Raw genomic sequence first — 19,005 nt, 5'->3', positions numbered from 1 at the left:
CTTCTCCACTGCAGAGGATCCAAATTGATTATCCTTGGCTTTCCTGGTAACCTTCCTCCGATCCTCTGCTAATATATATCAGTCCACTGGCCAGTGGACCTCAACGACTGATGATGATGAACCTACGTGTGTGTTGCCAAATGCCACACGTGCTCTCATATATGGCCACTCTTGAACACTGTACTTGTTCTCTTTTTTCTCCTTTAATTTCTCTATTGCTTTCTTCTTCCTTTGATGTTGCTGTCCCTTGTGATTTGATGTGTTGATGGCTTCTTTTTGTCATGCATCCATGTCCACTGCCGATTCTTTTCCAACCTCTTTCTCCCTAGCTTCCAAGATGGAGATATTGAGCTGAAACGCAACCAGTGCAGGACACCTGTCTCTGTCCCTGTAATCTCTATTACTCCTACTACTTCTTTCTCTGCAGGAATTACAGGATCGTCGATGCGATGCTATATGCCGTCCAATTACACATGCAGAAAACGACCAGCTTACCTGCTTCTAGATGATTAAGATAGCTGCTCATGGTAATTACTACTACCATGTTACTGTATACTCCATCCGTTTCTTAATATTTAACTTTTTTTTAAAATATGTTTTACTGTTCGTCTTATTGAAAAAATTTAAGTAATTATTAATTCTTTTTCTATCAATTTGATTCATTGTTAAATATACTTATATATATACATATAGTTTTACATATTTTACAAAAGTTTTTGAATAAGATGAACGGTTAAATATGTGCTAAAAAGTCAACAGTATCAAATATTTAAAAACAGAGGAAGTATGTTTTAACAAGTAAATTTAGGGCCCCCTTTGAATCGCAGGGTTGAAAAAATGGAGGAATAGGAAAAACATAGGATTCTGATAGGAATTGAAGTGTAAAATAGAGGATTGCAAAACACAGGAAAAACATAGGAATGGTCGTTTGATTGGAGCGCAGGAAAAACACAGGAATCGGATGAGAGAGATAGACTCAAAGGAAATTTTCTAAGAGGTTGAAGCTCTTGCTATATTTCCTCCAAAATCCACATGCAATGTGTCATTCCATAGGAATTTCATAGGATTTGAAAAGCTTCAATCCTTTAAATCAAAGAGCCAAATAGGAAAATTTTCTATAGGATTTGAATCCTATGAAATTGCTACATAAATTCTTTGATTCAAAGGGGCCCTTACATTATTATGACCTCAGGGTTCAAATTTCCCAAAATTGTGGGGCTATGAGAACCCTTCATCCGTACAATATTATGTCAGTCGAAATATTTAATTTTCTGAATCAAGCAAATTATATTCAAATTTAACCAAAATTTGTTCGAATACTGACTTATTTCGGTCCGTAATTCCTTTTCTATCGGTCCCCCAGAAGAAATGCGCAAGCCGATATACAGAACCCTGATCTCGTCATGAACTGTAAAAGATCCCCTAATAATAATTAAACTGCTGCTTTATTTGTTGTATTTCTTTTCTGTTTGTAAAATTTTATGGTGGGTAAATGTTATTGTCAGTCTAGCTATATGTGGGCATCACAATCACATGGATGCCATGCAATCTTTGTTAGTTTCATCTTGGTGCTCCACCATTTTGTCCCACTTACATGCATGCATCACAAAAGCAGACACAATGCTCTTTTCTTTAGTCAATTTTCCAGGTATTGCCCACTAAGGAAGTAATTATTAACTTAATTATCTTCCTCATGTGCCATATATTTACAATCAAGTCAAAAAGGAAATAATCACAAGGAAGACTAATACAATGTGACTTCCGTGCGTAGTGGATTTTTTTTAAAAAAAAACTGGAAGAATTCCTCACCAAAAAGATGTGATAATGAAAGTACAATTAATAAAATGGTAATGAACATGATATAGGTAGCACTAGCAGCTTCTGTTGATCTGTGCAAAAATTCAGATGATATGATACTACAAATATATATATATATATATATATATATATTCATGGAATTCAATTAGTCCTATGGTTGAGAAATCTATTACTCGTTTTTTTTTTGTTTTAAGAATGTTTTTTTTCTTTCTCTTGCCACGGAGACTAAATATTCAGAGAGCGTATGTGAAATTAAAGAAAACTCGTATCGGTATTATGTAATGATGTACAGAAATTAAATTAGGAAGAAGAACAAGACTATAGCTTGCCTACGTTAGTTTATTATGCATCATATATAAGGATCAGGGTGGCTGCAGGCTAGTTTAGGACAGCATGAAAATTAGACGTACGTGCAAGTCAACAAAGTGCATGTATGTATTATTTATATATCCTCATGGTGGTTTATCTCATATATACATGCATGTAGACCCTATAATTTCTAGATATATATGCCGGTGGTGGTGCTTAACAGATCATCACTGACAAATATAATTAACGCAATTAAAAAACACAATTAATATAAACAACTACTACAAGTGCAAAGCTGATGAGCATGGCTTGACCACACCACTATAGCCATATCTGAGTGACCACACAAGCTTCCAAATTAACACCGACTAGTGCACGCATGCAGTTTGTATGTCGTCATGCCAACTCAACATATATATAACTGCAAATTAAAACTGTAGCGTGCATAGTTTACCTCATTATTAATTGTGTGCTTTTGATCTTCAACTATATATATATATATGGTGCCAATGCCTACCCCGTTTATAACAGACTTGATTATTACAACATGTTATTTAATTAATTATAGTAATAAATTAAATGTTTTAGAAAATAAGCTTAATAAATATGTTAGAATAACAAGTGAACTGAAGTGCGCTAGAAGAAAGTTTTATAAGAAAATATGTATTTGAAAGACGTTGAGCAAATAATTCACGAAAATAATACGGTGAAGTAGCTGAAAGAACACGCAGATAAATATAAATCTCAGTGGATTAACGTGCATGTTTCCGAACATCTACACGGTGTGATGTTTTCAAAAACTGTTTATATATGAATTTATTATGATATTGTCTTAAATTCATTTTTAACTTCATATATAATAATTAATTTATTTGTTTGTGCCTTCAGATAATTATCACAAATCATGTCTATTTAGTCATTCAAAAAAAAAATAACACATGAGTATTAATCTACTTCCCCTATCTCAAATATAGCTACTACAAAGATATCTTTATTTTGGGATGGAGAGAGTACCTGTAGCCATGCATATATATGTCAGTGCACGAGAGCATTTTAATTTATATAGAAGTTAATTTAGTCTAGTTTTGAAAATATAAGTTATATAAGCACAAGCATATGCTCCCTCTAGGCTCTAGCCATATGTAATGTACGTAGGTTTGCATATGCTTATATTTTTTTATAGTACACTTGCTTCATATTAATTGGTTGTTTGATTCCATTATCTAAAATTCTAAATTGTTGCTTGTGTGCTGGTATGAGAGCGACAGTACTGACACATTCGATGCATGGGATCATCCTCGGAAGAACTAGTGTAAGAATAATCCCAGCAAGCGAGTATATATATTCTTAATTAGTTTGGTTAATTAATTTCTTTCACCACTGGGTTAAGTTTTGCTATTTGATGGAGTACATAGAATGCATGGGACAAATTATATTAAACAAGCAAAATATGCTATAAGTATCTCATATATATACTGATGTGTCGTTTTCGCACTAACTAAAAGGACACTAGTGATGATCCTATAGATATATCTAGCACCACATGTGCATGTACCCCACTATTACACCTTTTCTCTTTTTAATTTCTTTGCAAACAAGACCCTTTTTTGACTCTTGAGAACATGATAAAAAGATCAAGCAACTAACGAGACGACCCTCGTCAAAATTTCAAAAAGATATAACGGCACCTTGCTAGCATTCACACATTGATACATACAGTATATATTTATATTTATATATCAACCAATGTTATGTTCTGTGAAATGTGTGTGTGGTGATGTGTATTGATGTGTGCGCGTATGCATATGTTATCTAATAAAGAAAAAGGGAAAATCAATGTTGCGTTTCGCTAGCTGTGTTTGTATCTCTCATTTCCAACCGCACGTTTCCGAACTATTTAAACAGTGTATTTTTTAAAAAAAATCTTAGAAAAGTTATTTTAAAAATTCATATTAATCTATTTTTTAAGTTTTTTTTAATTAATATGTAATCAATCATATGGTAATAAGTTATTCCGTTTTACATGGGTGGAAAGAGAGTTTCTATACTTAACTACCGAAAGCATCAACACAACCTGGTGTTCTATTGATCGTGTCGCGCTTATGCATGCCAGCTCCAACACACTTCATGTCTCAAGATGCTTCTTAAATTTATATTTTTTAAAATAATCGGTTCCTTCATGTATATTACAGTATAATGTGATGCTATATATATGTACTGCCACCCCCCTTTGTGTTAGTAATCCTTGTTCAGTTAATTAATTAGCAGGCTGCTGGTGCCACAATATAAGTTTGCAGAGAAAATGTACACAAATCCAGCAGAAACTAATCAACTTCGTTAAATTAATTAATTACCTTGAATGTAAATGGAAATATGAATACACAAAGGATGTGTTTAGATCCAAAGTTTGGATCCAAACTTCAGTCCTTTTCCATCATATCAACCTGTCATACACACCCAACTTTTCAGTCACATCATCTCCAATTTTAACCAAAATCCAAACTTTACGCTGAACTAAACACAACCAAACATGAATGCCACTTGTACACACAATTTGTTCAGGCCCCATTTCCCGTGAATTTGTCGCAATCCAAACTGATCGATAACATGCATGTGAAAGTGAAAGCAAAGGCCCTTGTTTGAAATTAATCTCTGAGATGCAGCGCATGAGATGTTTGGCCGGCTGCAGTGTTAAGCAGTAGCTTTTGTGTCTCCATCAGTTTGCAGAAATTCTGCAACTACTACTCCACTATTAAGCAAGCAAATAGTAGTAGACAGACAGATCGATGCTGATGAGCAACCCTACATAAGATTCATGCATATTGATCAGGTTTGACCAGCTAGCTGATCCTGACAGACAAATGAATTGATCCATGGATCTGTATGGGTTATTATTATTTCATAAATTAATTAACTAGTAGTAGGCAATAATAACGAATAATTAAGTTAGACTTGCTCGGACTTACTATTGTTTTTTTAATCCTTGACACTGTATATACTATACTAGAGTTAGCAATGTTGGGAGATGGATGGATGGGATAATCAGATAATAACTATTAAGCACAGTTAATCTGAGCATAATAATACACTACTTAAGCATAGTAGTGATCCTTATATATGTGGAAAAAAAAACTATTGTTGGATGCTTGCGATTCAGAAAATCAGAATCGCTAGTGGTAGTAGTACTAATCATCATCAAGCACTGATCTTAGAGTAGCAGGCTGGGCCTACCTGATTTCCTTCGCAGCAATGATTTTGGGCCCATATGCCGTAGGCCTCCAGCTCCAGGTGATTATATATCAAGTTGGGCTATAATTAAGCCCATCAAAATTGAACACCCACCGGCACTAGTGGCCCAACTATATTTGTTCATATTTTTTGTGAAAAAAGTTTTTTTAACAATGGATTACGTCGGACCAAAAGTTAAAAAAAAAAGTAATAAAAAACTATATATATATATATATATATATTGATTAGTTACCTGACAAGTTAAACCAGCTAGCTAACTACAAACTAAGTATACATTGCTAGAAATAATTATGATTGTATTGTGTATGCTGGATGGAGTAGACGACTGCTTATCTATACTATGGTAGTAAATATGTGAATTTTTTTTGAAAATATACAATTTTTTTTACCGGAATTGCAAGAATATACTGATTAGGGGAAGATTTGAGAAAATATACCGCCGTCGCACTTTGGTTAAGCGAGAGCGCGATATCGCATAATGAATTAGCGAAGATGCCAGCGCTATCGCTAATTGAAACAGCGCTATCGCTAATTGAAACCGCGAGAGCGCTAACGCATCGGTCTCGCATTCCAAAAGCGCGAGAACGACTCGGTCTCGCACGATCGTACCGCGATTTCGCGGCCGTCTGACGTGAACCAAGACCGGCGGGCCCCAAGCAGTCTCGAGAGCGCGTCCCACCTGCTAATGGAATGCATGAGCCATGCACATACTGGTATATATCCATCTATATGTGTGTTCAGCCATATATAGATGCATGCTTGGCCAATGTATAAACGTATACATGCATGAGCCAACAAGAAGATGATATATTTGACGGCTATATATATGTGTATGCATATTCGTATATACGATTCAGCGCCCGGATTCACTAACGATATATGTACGTATCCATTTTTGATTGAGCGATAGCAAAGCGCTCTCTCGCTTTGCCAGAGCGATACCGCGCGTCGGTCTTGCACATTCGGACAGTGATACCGATATCGGTCTCGGTCTCACGCTTTGCGCTTGCGAGACCGGCGGCCCACTCGCGTCCGGTCGTTTCGCCAATATGGGTCCCATGACATGCTCAGTCTCGTGCGTCGGGATTACGAGACCGATTTCACTCTCGCTCTTGTACACCGCGATACCGGCGCGACAACGGGTCGGTTCCATCACGTGGCACTCTCGCTCTATGAAAGAGCGATATCGTGGTGGTCTCGCTGTTTCCACAAGCGACACCGCCAGCTCAAATGCACCCTCGCGAGTTGATAGTGCGATAGCGTGGCGGTATCGCATTTTGTTCTTGCGAACCTCGGTATCGCTCTTCCAAGCCGCGATACCGATAGTATATTTGTGCAAATCATTCTCCATCCGGTATATTTTTGCAAAACAAATCCATAAACAGTATATTTTCAATTTTTTTTCGTAAATATGTCACCTCACCTATTTCCATTGTAAATTTTACAAGTTACCCTTTGAATTTCTTAATATTAAAAGGATCAAATAGTCACATAAAAAATCATATTAAGATAAATATTTTCTATAAAAAAAGATGGATAACATATTAATACATTTTCGTTAAGAACATTTTACTAGTTTGGTCATAAAAATCTCCTACCCGTAATAGTATAAAGTATACAAAAACAGATAGACTAGGCTATGACGGCGATGATGCACATACTGGCAATATTATTCATATTGCGTCACACCAAACGGAACGGAAACGTACACGACACAGCTAGTTATAGTTATCCAGCAAGAGTACGCCTCCCTAGTGTAGAAGACGTATCCCACCCTTACACGCTCTCTATCCCACTACTTTTACAAGAAAGCCCTCCAGTTTTCTCGTATTTCTCTTGCCGTTCCCGCGCCACCAAACCAAACCAACTCTTCGTCGTCGCGCCGCTTCCGTTCTTCCGGCGGCCATGGAGGACGCAGCAGCAGCAGCAAGGCGGATGGAGAGGCTTGCCTCCCACCTCCGCCCGCCCGCTTCTCAGGTCAGCACCCCACACGCCGCCCAGATCCCCATCTCTCTCTCTCCCCCACCCTCTTTTTCTTTTCCACCCGATTTAATTCAGGTTTAGTTTAGTTTGGTTTGCTGCGCGTTTGCTTTTCGGGAAGCTGCAAGATGATCTTGCTCATCTAGTATCCGAGGTTACCTTCTTCTTGCAAGCTTGGGGATTACGGGGAGTTGAGATTGGGGAGGTGGCGAGTCAACCATGGGGATGGCTGGACCTAGGTTACTACTACTACTATTCAGTTACTTTTAGTTTGGATCTCCTTCTTGAATTACCTACGCCGCGGGGTACCGATTTCACAGTGCTTCTGATCGAATTATGTTTTAGTTTATCACTTGCAATGTACTACTAGTGTAAAGCTACCAACTTTACTGGACTTGGAGGAGGTCCCGTTAGCTAGCTTTGGGGGAACCAAATCTCTGGTTTTGCTACTTCCCACAGATTCTCAAGTGAACTGAAAATTGACTTACATTTTTTTCTGATGATATGCTCTCTGGACGACTTGTTAGTTTCTGATTGAAACTTTGAACCCTGATACTAGGATCTTACCCTTATAGCTATTTGCTTTCTACTAGTGATAGTGAGTAGGGAATGTGATCGACAATTATGCTACTTTGCACCTTCTCTGCTTAGCCGTAAGTTTTCAGGGGAGAACATTTTGACCAGAAACCTTGTTAGAACAGCATTTGTTCAATAAACAGCAATTGACTCTGCCACTTTTGTAGCGACTACAACCATGCTCTTCCTTTATTATGTATACTTTAAAACGATAGTTAGCCATTGATCTAGGAAGTTTACAAGCATACACGGTATGCAAATATGGCCGGAAGATAAAAGCTTACCCTTCCATGTTCTCTGCTCTCTGTTTATAATCTGTTTTATCCTGCTTAATTTTCTCTGTTTGGTGTATGTGAAGATGGAGGAATCACCCCTCCTGAGGGGCTCCAATTGCCGGGCAAAAGGTGCCGCTCCGGGTTTCAAGGTCGCCATCTTGGGAGCGTCTGGTGGGATTGGCCAGCCTCTTGCATTGCTCATGAAGATGAACCCTCTTGTTTCTGTGCTCCATCTGTACGATGTTGTCAACACTCCCGGTGTCACAGCTGACATTAGCCACATGAACACTGGTGCTGTGGTATGTTCCTTGACATTATGTTTAGTATCCCCCTATTCATAATTGAAATACCACATTCTGTAACCGTTGCATTTTGCTACTACTTTTATGGTCAGTTGCAATTTCTATAATTTTCAGTTGTATGTCTTGAGGGAGGGTACATATGCTTCATCTATATTTTCCTTACATAACATGTGAATCATCCAGAAGACAATCTAGTTCTGACAAATTTAATTTTTCAAACCATTGATTATCCAGAATGAAAGAAACAAGTAATTCCAATGAAACTTGTCTATCTGATAGTCATATCTTAATAACTTAAAAGGTACTAAGTTGGTGTCTGATCATTGAGCGGCTACTGTTGATCAAAATACAGATATTATATAATACTGCTAGCAATACGTCGTAGCCTTCATGCATATTTAAAGTATTTTAACTATTATTAGATTTCAGCTTTGTAGTTTCCAGATATCCTTTTTTTATCACCATGTGGTATTCCTATAGTTATTCATCTGTTTATTGAACCGTAAAAGGTATTTCGATCATTGTATTTAATTATGCTAAGGTCTCAAATCTACAGGTGCGTGGTTTCTTGGGCCAGCCACAGTTGGAAAATGCCCTTACTGGAATGGATCTTGTGATCATTCCTGCTGGTGTTCCTCGTAAGCCTGGGATGACAAGGGATGATTTGTTCAACATCAATGCCGGAATCGTCCGGACTCTTTGTGAAGGAATCGCAAAATGCTGCCCCAATGCAATTGTGAATGTGATCAGCAACCCTGTCAATTCTACTGTTCCGATTGCTGCTGAGGTTTTTAAGAAAGCTGGGACATATGACCCTAAGCGCCTTTTGGGGGTGACGACACTTGATGTAGTGAGAGCCAATACTTTTGTGGTATGAACTTCAACAGAGTTTGCTTTGTAGTATATCATTGTACTAACTTTACATGGACAGTTTCTCATTTTTTTTTTTTGTCTTTGTTTTGTTTACAGGCAGAAGTTCTTGGGCTTGACCCCAGAGATGTAAATGTCCCTGTCATTGGTGGGCATGCAGGAGTAACAATATTACCACTCCTTTCACAGGTTAGGAATACCTTCCATTGTTGCAAATCTGAAATCTGAGCCACATATGTAGGACAAATTAGTTTTTCTGGATATAGACAATTAGTATTGGATCAATGTTACCCTGTTTATTTTTTCAAAAGATTGATGGAATTTTACTACTATTCCCCCTAGGTGAATCCTCCCTGCTCATTCACCTCAGAAGAAATTAGTTATCTTACCACTCGCATACAGAATGGTGGGACAGAAGTAGTCGAGGTATGATTTTTTCTTTATCATCTAATGATGCATGTTTAGAATTGTATTCATAAAGAAGAAAGGGAAGTTGGTTTCACAGTCCCTGATATGTATCATGCATAATGGTTGTAGTTGTTTGACTTGAAAGTTAATAAATCTGGAAAAGAATCAACATGCTAATTTTGTTTGAATATAAGTGACCACTTATAGCATGGATACTTTCAATCCTTGTACATATGCATATTAGTTAAATGAATTTCATGGTGTTAACAACAAAGTCAAGTATTAAGTGCATGTCGAACTTTAACTAAATATGCCTTGAATGTCTGTTTGCCCATATTGCATACATTTCATGTTGTTGGCAGAAAACTACTAGTTCAATGCATGTTTAAGTGTCGAAATCCCCCTTTCTTCATTTATCAATATAAAGGCCTCCCATGTTCTAGATTTTTCTGCTTACGTTTGCTTTTGCTAGGTGAAAGTTTAACAGTAGTCTGTCTAACGGTAAATGTTTTTCTATGGAGGTTACAGAGTTGTTTGTTGGCTGAAGTTTAATGTGTTGTTCCCTATTGGCGATTCCTGTGTACTGTTGGTTTCTCAATGTTTATATGTTGCTAATACTGAGCATTTTAATTCCCCCCTTCCTATTATCCATGTAGGCTAAAGCTGGAGCGGGGTCTGCAACCCTTTCAATGGTTGGTTTCTGTCACATGCGTATTAGCGTATGAAGGTTAGTTCTTTTATCAGAACAATTAAGATTTAACATGGACAATTTTTCTTGTAGGCGTATGCAGCTTCTAAATTTGCAGATGCTTGCTTGAGAGGATTGCGTGGCGACGCTGGGATAGTGGAGTGCTCTTTTGTAGCTTCTCAGGTTTCTTTTCTCCCTTTTATGCTGGTTATATTTGTCATTTGTGTGAACATATATTTCTAATTTGCAAATTTTGCTTGCGGTGGGTATTGAAGGTGACAGAGCTGCCTTTCTTTGCATCCAAAGTGCGGTTAGGTCGCTGTGGCATCGAGGAGATCTTATCACTTGGTCCATTGAATGAATTCGAAAGGTTTGTATGCTTTTCCAGTATTTGGCATGCATAACATGCACTCATATTTAGTGCTACATGCTCTTATATGCTTTTCAATGATGTTGATCCTAAATCCCCACACTGTGTAATTATCAAGCTATCTTCTAGTAGCGCACAACGCTTATATCGCCAGCTCATAACAGTCTTTAAAACCTTCATGACTTGATTGCCAGATCAGTAGATACTGACTGGAAGTCTGCCTAATGGTTTCTATTGGACTGGGCTCAAGTACTATTACTTGCATTTAGTAGCTCATAGCAAATACTGACAAGTCCCCCTTTTGAAAGTGAAAAATACTGCTGAAAATATGAATGCATAATCATGGCAGACTGCGGCCGTATAACAGTGCTTAGAAAGAGTCCTGAAAGTAGAGATGCCCCACTACAGATTGTATGGCTTCACATTGCAATATAAATAATACTATTGCCAAGTTATCTCTTCATATCCATACTGTAGAACTGCAGGATATATGACCCCTCCGACAAGAACACGCTGCGTCTGAATTGAAAGCCTCTGCGGCATATATATGACAATATATGATGCTGCATTAGGTCCACAGCCAATTAAGATTTGATATATCCTACTGCTGTATTGACCTGCATTACTGATTATCTTCATACATCGCTGTCATGCAGAGCTGGACTGGAGAAGGCTAAGAAGGAGCTGGCCGAGAGTATCCAAAAGGGGGTCGCTTTCATCAACAAGTGAGGCCATCTTGGAATGCCCCAATTTAGTTCAACATGGAAATACACAGGCTGTGTCTTTGCTTCCTGGGGAGTGGGAAGAACACTTGTATCATCTTGTCTCAAATGTAAAAGCTGCCTACACGATGTTTATACAGCTGTAGCAGATGCAAAAACACAAGTCTGCTAATAAAAGTTGCTTCTGAATAAAAAGGAACCCTGCTCTGATCTCTGCCTTGTTAATTATGTTTCCCTGGACAGTGAACATCTCATCAGGTGTAATTTGATCTTGTGATGGACTTGCAAATTATAGAGGAAAAAGAAAAGCGGAACTAAATTTTACTTCCTCCGTTTCACAATGTAAGACTTTCTAACATTGCTCACATTCATTTAAATGTTAATGAATCTAGACATATGTATGTATTTAGATATATGTCTAGATTCATTAACATCTACATGTATGTGTGCAATACTAGAAAGTCTTACATTGTGAAACGGAGGGAGTACATATCAAGTAACCAAGTGGTGAGTCTTAAACAGTATGCCATGCACAGTTAGGAACAGTGGATTGTTTCATTGTTTGTTCATGCACCAATGCAGAACGTCAACAAGATCATGTGACGTGTGAGACATTTGTGATGTTTGGTAGGGTTGTTGCTTTCATGGCAGGAGAAAACAATATTATCTTGGAAGCAAGGTTACTTGTTTTGGGTCTGAACAACACTGTGCTCCTAAATACAGTATAAACAAGCCTGCGTGGTTGGGACATCAAACTCTCAAGAAAGCAGCAGCAGCAAATGACCTTCAATGGCGACACTGACGCTGTCGTCTACAGTTATTTTCAATAAACAAAAACAGAGTTGCAAACGTACAGGCATGAAAGCCAGTGGCCTGAAGGTTCAGTTCATCAGGTAGATTACTGTGTTGGTCACATCAAATCCATCGTCATGGTATACGTGCATTACCAGTTGCTTTGATACTGTTTTCTGAATGAGTATCAAGCAATTGCAGATATATGGCAGCTTGATGCGTGAATTATCAGTTGCTTGATACTGCAGTTGATCAGGTGGAATCAATATATATTATGGAATACTAGCTGCAAGTAGTTAACCATCATGGAAATTCAGGTTCAAGGCCTGAAAATTCATCAATCTGAGATCTGATAATATTAATCCCTCAACAAATAATTGAAGGCATCGATCTGGACCAAGAAAAACAAGAGAAAACGTGCCTTTTACAGTCAGAATGCATCCATTCAGAACTGAACATACACCGGCCAGCAGAAATGACTAATGAGACAATTAATTAATATAAAGTTGCTAATATTATAAACTGCTAGCTGCTGCAACCTCCAAGCCTTTGGCAATTAATAAACTATAGACACCATGTCGATCCTAATGGATCGACCAATTATTGAAGCCTCTCAACTTTTCATCCATTTATCCATGCAGGCAGGCAGCATGTCATGTGCCCAATTACACATTGAATAATAATTAATTGTCGCGTTGATTGGCTTGATCAGCTAATTAAACTAAAGTTTACCTAGACATAAAAATTAGTAGTATATACTTTCCTGAGATATGCAGCGCTGTCTCTGATATCAAATTGTAATTTTTAATGTTGCTTCTAATCATAATTAACTACTACTAGCTAGCTTGATACTCTACTGCATCCTTAATATGAAATTGGAGGACTTTGTCTGGGAATAACCGGACGGGTCCCCGAAAAAGATATTCAGTGTTCATCGATCGATCGCCCTAATGCTTCAAATCGTCACTACCAAATTAAACAAAACACACACACATTAATACACTCATCGAATCCCTCGAAATCATCGTTAGCATGTTCTTAATATCACGCTTTACTCCATGATGGGGAACAAGGACGAGATCGAGCTCCTTTTGTGTATTGATGATCACTTTCACGTGTATGTTCGTTTAATTATATATATTCATGTGTATATATATGTATACATGATTATATTAAATGGGTACCAACAACTTCGATCATGTAGAATATACATATACTTGATCGATCAGATCTTCATGGCTTTGTGTCCTACCAACTAAAGACATGCTGCATTTTATGCGAACAGCAATGTGCCAACTTTGCACTGCATGCATATCTCAACAACTTTAATTGTGTACTCACAAAACTTTGATATCTTCTTCCTTTTTTTTAGAGAAGGATCATATCGATCGAGAGAGGATCCTTCCATGAATTGATATCTTTAGTGCTGTACTGTAGAGATCACGCAATATCTTTTAAACAAAGAGGGCCAATTAAAATAGTCATGCAGAACTAACTGAAACCTTAATTAATTAGAAAAACTATATATATCCGACAGCTTAGTATGAATATATGTATAGTTTTTTTCCTGCATGCATGACTCATCATGCACGAGTCAGGATGATATGTACCAGAGAATATGGTGCGTGCATTTTGAAAACAAAAAATGTTTGAGGGTTTCTAAATAAATATAATAGCATATATACCTGCCTTCAGAAGAATCACAAAAGTCCCAATTATTTAGATATTTATGAAATTTTATTTAGAATTAGATATGATCGAGTTTTGACCATGCATACACGATCTATATCATTATTATACTACATTATTAGCTCGGGGTAGATATATACTATGATGCAAGTCATTATGCAACTTGCAAATTAAAACATATTATAACATGATACCGAAGGCGTCCAAAATTTGGGAAAACAGCCACAGCAAGATGCAAACAAAAGATCATTTTGGTTTCTTCTTGAATTAATGATTTGGATTGATCAACAAACATCAAGTAAATTAAGACCAAAATTTGCAGCTTGTATTGGCTGTGCAGTGCATGGTTGATAAAGTAAAGTCTCGTCACCATGCATCAACCTCATCACCATTTACCTCACAGTGCTTTTGCTATATATGCCGGCCGATCATATCATGAATGTGATGTGAAACTAGCTAGTAGATCATGCACGAGTGCTTGACGAGGAATTCCTCACCATAAGTTTTGTCGTCTGATCTCCAGAGTTTTTTTTTTATAGTCGATATAAGATTCCTCACCACAAGTACCATGCATGCATCAAAGATAAGAGGATTAATTAATTTGCATGCTCAGATGTGTTCACTTGGATAGAGACATGCGTGCATGGGTGCATGCTATAGCTTGAGATCGACCAAACTTCTTCTTCTTCTTCTTCTTAATTTAGCTACTCTCTTCTTATTTCTTGATCTGTTTCTTCAACACTACCATTATTGTATTGGTCCAGTAGTGCTGAGTTAAGCCTCCTCATGATCTCATCCACTGTGGAATTGAATCCCTCTTCCACCTGAAATACATCACCAGCTAGCACTGATCAAATAAGATGTTAATTAATTTTTATATATCCTGATAGAGTGGTAGAATATCATAACCAATATGACGCAAATTAAATTAATAACAGAGAGAGAGAGAGAGAGAGAGAGAGAGAGAGAGAGCATGCACTACTATGCCATATTGTTTCTGACAAATGTACAAATCCAACTTGGTTAATTTCAGAAGAAAATAACATGCATACATTTTTTCTATAGGCAGCTTATGCTCTATATAAGTAAATTGATCAAATTGTAATCACGTTGGCCTCTCACCAATAACATTTATAAAATGGGGGCTCAAAGACCGTACAGATCGATCAAACTGATCATAGAAGGGGATGTGAATGTATGGAGTACTAGAGAAACTTTTATTTCTTCGACCTAGCTCGCTGTCGATTTCTTACCTGTCAACAATTTTCACACTGCATTTCGACTGATTTATTCACTAAATGACTCAACCACAAATCTAGTAACAACTAGTTTTCTCTACTACTTTAAAAGCGCAGTCATCCTCCTTCCATCTTCTCACCGTGGGCTTCTTCGTAGGATCCACTACTTAATTCCAACCAAATCCGCCCAGCCAGCCAATCCCTAATTATATAGGTCTAGCATATGCTTTATTTTCAATCCATGCACCCACCCAGCCAATCCCCAATTATATAAAAGAACCCATTCTGTAGACGAAATTCACATGCTATATATATCTGCATTCCTTGCTCTCTCCCATGCTAGCTAGCAGCCTAGCACATGTTTGAGTCCAACATATATATATTTACCCTGAACAAGGGCCTCTCACTCTAGATACATTGCTACCCCTTATTAGTCAGCAGAATTGTCTTTGAAGTCATATAAATATTTTTAAAAGCATGAAGCATGCCTGCATGGAAACTACAAAGTCTTCATTCATATTATTTATTCTATTTGGTCCATTTAGGATGAACGCATGCACAACTCTCTCTTCACCCCTCAATGATTTTTTAGAATTTTTTTGATCCCATGAATGGAGTACCCTGCAGATCAGAACAAAGTACACCTGCCCATACAAACATATGTACATAGTTAATTGTTTTTGAGGGATGTATATAGTTAATTAAATGGAGAAAAATCTTAAGAAACACGTACATGTGCACTAGTATTTTTTCCTCAGCTGCAGCACAAATGCAGTTACTAATACTTTACACCATACCAATTAATTTTGAGGCCCTAGCTTATAAATATAGCAGGAATGGAGTGAATTGTATGTATGGAATGGAATTGCACTCAGAGTAGTCTTAATTTTCAGCAGCTGCATGCAGCAACATGTATATATCTTTATATTTTTATATAGCATATAATACATATCTCTTCATTATTATTGTAGAATTGGTAGAAATTCTATGTATGCAAACCATGTAGAGATCGATCTAGCTTGATCCGATCCATCAATAATCAGTTGGAGTCCGGACTCCGGATCAAGTAATTACTAATAATAATCAAGGTTAATTAATTTGCTATATATGTAGTATATGTGTTCTAGCTGGAAATTACACATGGTAATTTGATGCATATATATAAGCAAAGCAATGCAGGATGGTTAGAGAGCGAGCTTGCCTTAGCGGTGATGGTGATGATGACGGTGGAGGCCGGGAATGGCATGACGCTGGTGTGGGTGATGCCCAGCCGGAGCTCCTCCACCTCCGACAGCAACCTCACCAGCAAACCCCGCGAGTTCCCGCACTGCACCCGCACCAGCACGCTCCTCTCCCACACCCGCACCTCGATCTCCGGCACCCGCCCTTCGCCGTCGCCGTCGCCGGCGGCGGACTGCCGGCCGGAGCACGACGACTTCCTCACCACCATGGCCGCCGGCCGCCCGCCGCCGTCCTCCTCCTCCAGCGTCTTCACCTTCTCCTGCAACTCCTTCACATACTTCACCGCGTCCCCGAGGATGGTCGCCTTGTCCATCTGCACGAACACACGCAATATTATCTCATTAATTCAGTGCAATTATTACCAGCATCCATCATATCTAGCTAATTAATCACTGTACTTGCTGCTTAATTAGGCACTGCCTTTTTCTGTAGATTAGACGACCGACTGACACGGTCAACAACATTGTGATTTCGATCTGCAGATTGCAAACGTGTGATTTCTGTACTTCATTTGGTTTCTTTCGGGTTTGTCTTTCAATTTGCCCACAAATCTCTTGGGGTTAATTTTTGTTCAAGTTAATTAGATGATTTGCTCACTGAACAGTAGATCAGTACTAGACTGTGCAGCTAGCTAGTAATAATAACATGCAATCTACTAGCTATCTTGTTGTTAGCCTAATCATGCATGAAATTAGAGGAGAATTAGAAGAAGAATGCATCCATGGATTGAAACTATAGTTAACCTTTTTGAGGCCGGGGATGACGGTGGAGAGCTCGATGAACCGCTGGTTGATCTTCTCCCGCCGCCGCCGCTCCGCGATTATGTGGTCCTGCACGTATCCCGGCGCCGCCGCCGACGACGACGACCCGCCGCCTCCTCCTTTCTTCACCGCCGCTCTCGCTGTCGCGGTAGTCTCCATCGCCTGCAGCGGCGCCGGAACTACTCCGCCGCCGCCTCCACCGCCGCTATCCTCGGTGGTCGGCTGCGCCGACGCCGCGCTGAAGTTCCAGCTCATCGGCCTGTGCCCCCTGCCGCCGCCGCCGGTGACATGCGGGGACCACCCGGCGGCGGCCGTGGCAGCGCCGCCGCCTGGGCTGTCGCTGGAGCTCCAGCTGTTGGCGCGGTGGACCTGGTCCACCTGCACTGTCAGGTCCCGGAATCCGCCGCCGCCGCCGGCCGCCGAGGCGTTGCGGAGAGCTTGCAGCGACGGGAAGGCGCCGCTGTCGCCGGCGACGTCAGTGGCGTAGGCTGCGGCGGCGGTGGAGTCGGAGGGGAGCTGGTGCAGCGTGTCCATCGCCCACTGCATGAAGAAGCTCGAGTCATCCATGTCGTCTCTCTCTCCACTGCATCAACAACCAAATTTATCCAATCAAAATATATATCAACAAAATCTGTGTATAACCAATCCTATCTGGAACAGATCAAGAAAATTGTATTCAATCCGCAAAACAAATCAAATCGGATAATAATTTGTGATGAGAGAGAGAGAGAGAAGAGAAATGAGGAATAATATTAATAATCAATCAACAAAGACAATAAGCAGCAGGTCCAACAAATCAAGATTAAAGCAAAAGAGGCAAAGACATCAATCATATGGACGAGACAGCGAACAAAGAATCTGATTTGAGAATTTGAGATCGAGGAGGATACATGGATGTCACGGATGAATCGACATGAGAGAGGAGGCCAGCCAGCTGGAGGGAACAAGATGTGACCCAAATACATGTCGTCTCATCCTTTTCCTTCCTTTATTTCTTTTGCCGCATCGAAAGCAAGAAGCGAGAAACAAGCAAGCAAATTAAGCTGATGCATGCATGCATGTAGATTTACCTGAAATTAAACACCTTGAGATTTGCTTTGCTTTGCTAGCTTGGAGATCAAATTAAGCAAAGCCTCTTGCTCAAATCTGGAGGCAGATTGATCTGTTGCTGCTCCTCCTCCTCCTATCTAGTATAGTAGTATTATGTTGTAGTAGTAGTAGTAGTGTGTATATGTATTATTGCCTTGATAGCATTTGCAGCTGAAGCATAAGTTGCATCTGGATCGATCTATACTAGGTAGTAGACGATATATAGTGTGCTCATTTTTTAGCATATATGGATGGATCCTTGTTTATCAGCGTCGACATATTATGCTTCTCCCTCTCTTTGTCTACTACCGCACACGGCCAAACGTTCGACACAGAAATCCGCAACTACAATTAAAATAGGGCGGATGGAGTATATGTATGTTTTTCCTCGTTAATTATTTCTCTCCATCACACACACTACACATCTCTTTCTACAAAAGAGATAAAACTAGTTAGCCAGCAAAAGCTGAAGAGAAGAACAAACAGAAGAATAGTTTTCTCTCTGTTGTTGTGTGGCCTAATCCTGGCAATTAATTATTATAGAATTGGTTATACTGTGTACTTCGCTTTTACACCTACACACCCCACAGAGAAAGGTGTCCTAGTAGTCGCTATAATTGCAGTGAA

The 19,005-nt window shown here is 39.0% G+C and overlaps 2 protein-coding genes across 4 annotated transcripts; one reads left to right on the top strand and one right to left on the bottom strand.

The window, feature by feature from the left end:
- Positions 1–7,203: 7,203 nt before the first annotated feature.
- Positions 7,204–11,906, top strand: LOC4352871 (malate dehydrogenase, glyoxysomal-like). Of its 2 annotated transcripts, NM_001404767.1 has the most exons (9): positions 7,204–7,353; positions 8,291–8,506; positions 9,066–9,380; positions 9,479–9,568; positions 9,722–9,805; positions 10,444–10,479; positions 10,569–10,658; positions 10,751–10,845; positions 11,502–11,906. In NM_001404767.1, the coding sequence occupies exons 1-9, from the start codon at positions 7,282–7,284 to the stop codon at positions 11,572–11,574; spliced, it is 1,071 nt and encodes a 356-aa protein (NP_001391696.1). In that variant the 5' UTR covers positions 7,204–7,281; the 3' UTR covers positions 11,575–11,906. The 2 variants fall into 2 exon arrangements, with proteins under 2 accessions (NP_001391696.1, XP_066162098.1); XM_066306001.1 differs by lacking the exon at positions 9,722–9,805 and having other exon boundaries at positions 11,502–11,792.
- A 2,375-nt stretch (positions 11,907–14,281) lies between these two features.
- Positions 14,282–18,712, bottom strand: LOC107277136 (transcription factor NAI1). 2 transcript variants are annotated; one of them, XM_015763249.3, is made up of 4 exons: positions 18,360–18,712; positions 17,272–17,872; positions 16,488–16,841; positions 14,282–14,872 (listed from the first exon to the last, which is right to left on the bottom strand). In XM_015763249.3, exons 2-4 carry the CDS (start codon positions 17,854–17,856, stop codon positions 14,753–14,755), a joined length of 1,059 nt encoding a protein of 352 aa, XP_015618735.1. In that variant the 5' UTR covers positions 17,857–17,872; positions 18,360–18,712; the 3' UTR covers positions 14,282–14,752. The 2 variants fall into 2 exon arrangements, with proteins under 2 accessions (XP_015618735.1, XP_066162323.1); XM_066306226.1 differs by lacking the exon at positions 18,360–18,712 and adding an exon at positions 18,180–18,288.
- Between the last annotated feature and the right edge of the window lie 293 nt (positions 18,713–19,005).

This window comes from Oryza sativa, chromosome 12, assembly GCF_034140825.1.
Source record: "Oryza sativa Japonica Group chromosome 12, ASM3414082v1".
Classification (NCBI taxonomy): Eukaryota; Viridiplantae; Streptophyta; class Magnoliopsida; order Poales; family Poaceae; genus Oryza; species Oryza sativa.
Note: the sequence above shows the minus strand (reverse complement) of the source record. Positions and strands in the feature narration are given on the sequence as shown.

Bases quoted from the DNA above. Each gene is read 5' to 3' on its own strand.
- LOC107277136 (XM_015763249.3), bottom strand. From the start codon at position 17,856: ATGGATGACTCGAGCTTCTTCATGCAGTGGGCGATGGACACGCTGCAC. The intron at 16,842-17,271 runs GTTAACTATAGT...GTGTTCGTGCAG, and splicing joins TCATCCCCGGCCTCAAAAAG to ATGGACAAGGCGACCATCCT. The intron at 14,873-16,487 runs GCAAGCTCGCTC...GATGTATTTCAG, and splicing joins TCATCACCATCACCGCTAAG to GTGGAAGAGGGATTCAATTC.
- LOC4352871 (NM_001404767.1), top strand. From the start codon at position 7,282: ATGGAGGACGCAGCAGCAGCAGCAAGGCGGATGGAGAGGCTTGCCTCC. The intron at 9,381-9,478 runs GTATGAACTTCA...TTTTGTTTACAG, and splicing joins TGAGAGCCAATACTTTTGTG to GCAGAAGTTCTTGGGCTTGA. The intron at 10,659-10,750 runs GTTTCTTTTCTC...TGGGTATTGAAG, and splicing joins GCTCTTTTGTAGCTTCTCAG to GTGACAGAGCTGCCTTTCTT.